The 7,067-nt window shown below is 37.0% G+C and overlaps 1 protein-coding gene across 1 annotated transcript; it reads right to left on the reverse strand.

The window, feature by feature from the left end:
* Positions 1-3,636: 3,636 nt before the first annotated feature.
* LOC112514810 (cytochrome P450 78A5-like) lies at positions 3,637-5,525 on the reverse strand. The gene is made up of 2 exons (XM_025121421.1): positions 4,552-5,525; positions 3,637-4,423 (listed from the first exon to the last, which is right to left on the reverse strand). Exons 1-2 carry the CDS (start codon positions 5,509-5,511, stop codon positions 3,815-3,817), a joined length of 1,569 nt encoding a protein of 522 aa, XP_024977189.1. The 5' UTR covers positions 5,512-5,525; the 3' UTR covers positions 3,637-3,814.
* Positions 5,526-7,067: the final 1,542 nt, after the last annotated feature.

Consider the following 7,067-nt stretch of genomic DNA (forward strand, 5'->3'; position numbering starts at 1 on the left):
GAATTATTTTCTTATGGTTTACAACCAGAAGGGCTCTGGTCAAGGTAACCAGAGGGGCTCTAGTCCCAAAGGACTTAACGAGTCCAGAGGCTCTGGTCATTACAACAGAGGCTCTGGTCGTCCACAGAGGCTCTGGTCGTCCACAGAGGCTCTGGTCATCTTCCAGACTTGGTCGTTTTAAGATATATAGCTAGACGATACACTTTATGTCGGAACTCACGTTCCTATAATTTTTGTTGATGTGAGGAACGTTCTTAAGCATAGTTGACCAAGGTTGACCCTAGCCGACGTAGTTGACCATAAGTTGACTTTTATGTTAGCCTTTGGGAGAAATTAATCATTTATATGCTATTTACTATTATAAATTGTAGGTTACCAGTCAGCATCGTTGGTTGAATAATCTTCGTTATCAGGTGAGTACATTATGCGATTTTTATGRGATATATACATGATTATTACAAAAGTATTTTATCCATGATATATGCATGATATGTTTATATGCATATGATGATAACTTGATTATATTGATGTGCATGATATTTAAATATATGCATGATATGAAAGGTGATGTTGATGAGAAAAATTATGATGACTTGTTATTATCAATATGATATTCAAGTATGTGTATAATGTGAAAAATGACGATGATGCATATGTGATTTATGTTGTCACTTGCATGAAATGTATGTTGCATGTCACGATGAGATTTGCATTAATGAGTGAGTATTGCAAATAAATGATATGTAACTAGTATGATTCGGCAAGATTCGTCCACCGTACGGGGTGGGTTGGACATGAAAGGAGGGCTTGCAATTCCGAGGTCTTGGAGTCCTCGTCCATAGAATACGCCACATACGCAAAGAAAAGTGACGAGCCGAGRCCTSACTTGCAAGATAATAATTAAAATACACTAAAACACTGTTTTGTGTGTGCATGTGATCATGAAACCATATTATATTCACTAAGCATTTTGCTTATACTATACATCTATATATCTCAGGTGTCATTTGTCAGTAGAAGAATGAATGAAGAAAGACGGGACTATGTTTTTGAATCATGCTTGATTAGATATTTTAATTAGCATTGATTATGTTAAAGTATTTTACGCTTCCGCAATTATGTAACGAATTATTTTAAACATATTATGTGTGTTTGAAATTTTAAGTTCGTACTTTTGTTTAAGACATAAGTTATTAAGAATGACGTCACGGCACTCGAAAGAAATAAAAAAAAATAAAAAAATTTGGGGCGGCCCCACCCTACTTACTCCAAACCACCAGTAATCACCATCCTACCACTATAGTCATCACAGCTACCACCCACTATCCCACTCTAGCCCCACCTACCTCTCCTCCAACAACCCCTACCTATGGAGCATGGGGGCGGGGTTTGGGTAGGGATGGCACGAGGTGATACTTGTGAAGACGACAATAGTGACATGGTGGTTGGTAGGACGTAGGCAGGCCGATGGATGTGATAGTCCAAACAAAGACGATTGTTCCAATTCTTTCGAGAAATTTCATTTCAATTCCTACCAACCAAATTTCATCAAATTTCATTTCAATTCCTTCAAAGTCAAATTCCTTTGATGGATTTTAATTCCATCAAATTCCATTATATGAATCAAATACTCCCTTATAGTTTGAAAAATAATATCTATTTTGTAAAATGAATTATAGAAAAACATGCTAAATTTCATGTATGTAAAACCCACCAATTCTACATCATTATTGAGTATTAAAATAAATAAAAATTCAAGTTATAGACTTGTAAATATATAAAAAAGTATATTTATTTTATATTATATTTATCCATAATTTTTTTTTATTAACTTGGATATCCAATCCGCTATGCGAGCTGACTAATCACAGAATAACCACCTGTTTTACAAATAATATGAAGTTACCGCATTTAATCCTCCATAACCGGAAGGAGATTTTTATAAATGATAGTCAAAGTTAAACCTTTGCCGAGGATCACATCTCATTAAACTTTAGTTATCCATTTTTTTTATTTATTATTTTAATAAAAGGAAGATCACTTTTGATTCATGTTAGAATATAAGTAATGTTGTTACAAATCATAATTATTTGCGTGTTAAATGTGAATTTTTAAGATTTTTAAGAATTGATTTTTTTTTATTATTTGTGATATTAAGGATCTTAATCCATCCAATTACAACGAATATCAGACGATTAATAATTTTAAATAAGGAATAAATATCATGCCCCTTCTCTTTATTATCATCTCAAATCTTTCTCCTTTGTAATCTCATTCGATGTTTTCGCTTTACACCCACGCACATTAGTATTACAGGACGAAAGAAAAGGTCTACGAACACTCGTGCAGATGAGATTTACGAGTTAAGATTCCGGGGCCATTCTTTTTCGATTTAGAACAAACATTTCTGGTAGCGCATACGATGCTTGATAAGATAAAAGTACAAAAAACATCTTTAACGAATAGTTGTTCTCAACAGCAGTTTTGAATCCAAAATCTTGAAAAAGACGGTGTTTCGATCATTAGAAGACTTAGTCAAAAGAATATGTCCCGGTAACCATCACATTTTGATGCAACACAACGACAATTCCCTTAATTGTAATGCATTCAAAAGATTGGATGGGTATCTCATGTGAGAAAAAAAGATAACGACCCTTTACACATTCTTGTAACATGAACTAAAGTGGTCAGTCATATGATGATGACATAAGATGCCCCTGGAAGAAATTAGGGGTCATAATTACGGAAGAGATAAAGACCATAAACGACAAGAATCACAATGCATCAGTGGTACTGGTACGGATCGTTATATGTGTTGTATAACTTTATAAAGGTATCGAAAAATTCAACATACGAAAATGACAAAACGTTGTAATCGGAATAAATGTTAGAGATGGGTGGGGGGTGGAGAGAATCTTGGGATATTCAAATCCTAAATGCATCTTTTGTGAAAGCAAAGGAACTCCCAAATGAACCAAGAAAAGCATGTGTGTGATCAAGATCCCAAGATACATACATACATATATATATATATATATATAATATACAAAACCCGTTATATTTTTAGAACGGGTTTTCAATAAACACAAAACGGTATTTCATATGATGTACAAGTTATGACCATAATTCTGGAAAACGACACTATAAAAGGGCATCGCCTTTCATAATGCAAATGGCATAAAGCATAAGGAATAAAGATGTATGGGGATGTGTTGGGTATCGGAGTTAATAAACAAACAAAATGGCTACTGATACCCTATATTCCACTTCGGGTTTTCATTTCAATTTCCCGAAACCACATCTTTCCAAAATTTACATATAACCATGTTTAAAACCACGTACACGTTCAAAAACCCGTAAACGAACCATATCACAAAAACGGAAGGCCGAAAAGTGGCACCAAATTCGTCACAACCCACATTCGGTATGACCAAATTCTCCACCACTAATCCGTATCGTTCTTTACCATCATATTTGGACAAATGCCCGTTTATAACAAGTTACAGGATCTTCGACAAAACCGTGCATAAATACTATTTATGGTAAAAAAACGACGATAAAAACCCGAAATGATACAATTGAACTTAAATAGAGAGCTCCCACAACATACCATTTAACTTAAAAGGGGCAAGAAATGACATATATATATATATAAGGGCACACATATATATAACCAAAAGGGTGTGTACACAGTGCATACTTTCACACTACCTCCCAAACTTTTTCAAATTCCAAAATTACCCCTTACTACCTAAGAAAATGGATAGTCATTAATTAAACTTAATTAAGGCTAATTAATTATCCTGCCACGTCATCAAACCCTAGCCACAGCCTTGCACACCAATGGGTTCTTCATTTCCAATGACATCTTCAAACACTCTGACAAATCAACCAGACCCGGATGCGACCCGGATGCGACCCACTTGAAATTCTGCAACAACTGAGCTAACCAAAGCTGAACCGTAACCAAACCCATCGCTTTTCCGGGGCAAACCCTCCGACCCGCACCGAACGGAGCCAAACGGAGGTCCGAACCCATTATCGAGACCTCTTGATCGATAAACCTTTCCGGGTTAAACAACTCGGGTTCGACCCAGATTTGAGCATTGTGGGTTATGGACCACATGTTGACCATGGCTGTAGTCCCGGCTGGAACCAGGTGTGGACCCACTTGGGTGTCGTGGATGGCGAGTCGAGCCCATGATAGAAGTGGGCCCGGTGGGTGTACACGTAGGGTTTCTTTCACAATTGCATGGAGGTATGGCAGGCTTGGAAGATCCGTGTCCAGCACGGGTCGACCCGATCCAACGACACTCTCGATTTCAGCTTGTGCTTTGGCTTGAATGTCTGGATGCAATACCATCCTCGCGAGAATCCATTCCAGAAGGATTGCAACCGTATCGGTTCCTCTGAAGATCATTTCCTGCAAATAATATCACGAAATTAACAAAACAGTTTCAGAAAATTTGTGGGTTTGATCTGCTTCGAGTTCGTCAGATCGAAAATACCCAGAACAGAAAAGAGATGAAGATTATTCGAAATTAAACGTACCCAAAGAACAGCGATCATATCAGCATCACTGAACTTGTTTTCGGATTCCAAATCAAGCAGAACATCAACGAAATCGCCGCCGTGAACGGTGGCAGCTCCGCCGTTTCCAGACCTCCGTTCGCGGTGTTCGTTTATGATTGCTTCTACGAAAACATTAACTCTAGAAACCAGCTTTCTGCATCTCTTCCTCACCCCCTGAAAATCAAACCACCTAACGATCGGAAAATGGTCACTCCAGTTGAAGATTCCGAGAAGTTCGTATCCTTCACTAACCAACTCCTCAAGCTCAAACCCATGGCCGCCATCGTCAGCGAAATCATCATACGATTTGCCAAATACAGACATCATTACATTGTTTAACGAAGCAAAGTGAAGCAACCTCTTAACCTCTACAACGCCGTTACGATCCATGGAATCGGAAACCTGATCCACCATTTTCAACCCGATTTTCTCCCGAAAACCCCCAAAACTCGATATCATTTTAGGGCTAAACAAATGAGTCGCCGAGATCCTTCTAAGGTTGCGCCAATAATCACCATAAGGAGCAAACCCCATGGCACGATGAAACAGAAGCTCATACGCCGATTCCTTCACCGGCCGGTCAGCAAAAGCAGAGCTGTTGAGTATTTCCTTAGCAGTTTCCGGATGACTCGAGATGACAAAACGAGTCAACCCAACGGAAAACGCCATTAGAGACGTAGCATTGAAGGTAATAGCAAGCTTCCCAAGGGTTCTATGAGTCAAAGAGGATGTGAAAGCAAAGACGAGGCCTAAAATGGGTACACCAAAAGGGCCAGGAATGGCCGTTCTCGTTCGAGATTTTGACGACAGAGCCCATGCTAGGCCGCCGGGAGCAAGTAGGAAAGCGAAAACGGAGACGAAAACGATGACGGCGAAGAAAACGGGGAAGGTGAGAACAGAAGAGGTGTGGGGAATGCAAAGAGCAGGAAAGGAAGACATTTTTAGAGAGAGAAAGATGAGAGAGAGAGAGTGTGTGATGGTGTGATGAAGAAGAAAGGGGTATCAGGGTTTATATAGGGGATTAGGGGAAGACGATGACTGACTGGCGGTTAATCAGAGTGGCGAAAAACATCTCTGAAGTCGGTTTCCTTTTTTTTTCAATTTTAAATTCTTTAATAATTACTAGGGGTGTTTAAAAACCCGATCAATCTAACTCAACTCAATGTGAAATAATTTAACTTGAAGCAACTCAATGTATAATCGAGTTTTAAATTTTTTAAATTGTAGGTATTTGGTTGATATTGGGTTACTATTACTTGAACTCAATGTAACTCGATGAACTCGATATTATTTTATTTCTTAGATTTAATATGATTGTTGAATTTCTATTTATATATATATATATATATATATATATATATATATTAGAACGTTACACTATTATGTATGTTCTTCATATACATATGTTCTCAATCCATTCACATCTCTATATAACTCATTCATATATATGTTCAGTAACTGTGAACATATATATGTAAATTGAGAAAATTAACTGAATGTGATATACATAAGAAGTATGGATAAGTTGTATCAAATGGTTGATGATGAAAAAGAAACTATGAATAGATAAATAACATATTTAAGGTTAGGGGAATATTTTAATGTACCAAAATATCAACCCGACCAACCCGTACGGTTTGGGTTGGGTTGGGTTGCACTTTGGTTTGGGTTGAGTTAGGTTAAGATTTTTCAAACCGGAAGCATTGGGTTGGATGTTCAAATGTCTTCAACCCGATCAAACCCAACCAATGAGCACCCCCTAGTAATTACAATTAGAAAATTAATAGAGATGTTTATTTCAGGGATCAAATTTATCTTTTAGCCAAAAAAATTTAGAATTTTTTAAAAATATTACTACCTCAACAGATGGCATATACATAACTTGCGAATGAGTTAAAAGACAAAAAAAAAACATTTTTCACACCCTTGTAGATATCAAAACCAGTACCTGCCTTTGTAACCGGAACTGATATGACTGGTTCCGGCTCTATTTCATAAAAAACCAAAACCGAAACCGATCAGGACTGGTTTTGATTCCAGTTCTCAATTTTTTTTGGAATCGCTAAATGTTGGGTATCCGCTGGGACCAAGTAAGGTACCCTGACCGAAGACAAATGGACACCCGCTTTTTTGAAATTATTAATTTACCTTTTAGGGTTACATTTACCACCGCTTCCTTGAAAGTTGATTTAGTTCTCTCTACCTAAGAGTTTTCTCATGTTTCACAACCCAAATCCCAAAACCACTTGTAATTTTACTCAAGGGTTTCATTCTATCAAATTATCTATTTAATTATTAGTTTTTTTGTTTTTATCGGATTAATTTTCACTGTTGTCAGTATTTATTTCTTTACGTTGTTACTTTGTAATAGACTAATAATTGTTTTTTATAATATGAAATGAGAAAATTTTATAAACAATTTAGGCACCAGGTACTTGATAACGTAACCGGTTCCAAGCGATTCCGAGACCGATTCCAAGTATCAAGAACTGGTC

The sequence above is a fragment of the Cynara cardunculus genome (genome assembly GCF_001531365.2).
Source record: "Cynara cardunculus var. scolymus isolate 2C chromosome LG 6, CcrdV1, whole genome shotgun sequence".
NCBI classification, from domain to species: Eukaryota; Viridiplantae; Streptophyta; class Magnoliopsida; order Asterales; family Asteraceae; genus Cynara; species Cynara cardunculus.

What these genes read in the sequence shown, in the direction of transcription:
- LOC112514810 (XM_025121421.1), bottom strand. Translation starts at nt 5,511, where the DNA reads ATGTCTTCCTTTCCTGCTCTTTGCATTCCCCACACCTCTTCTGTTCTC. An exon ending in ATATGATCGCTGTTCTTTGG is followed by an intron (nt 4,424 to 4,551) that starts GTACGTTTAATT and finishes TATTATTTGCAG; the next exon opens with GAAATGATCTTCAGAGGAAC.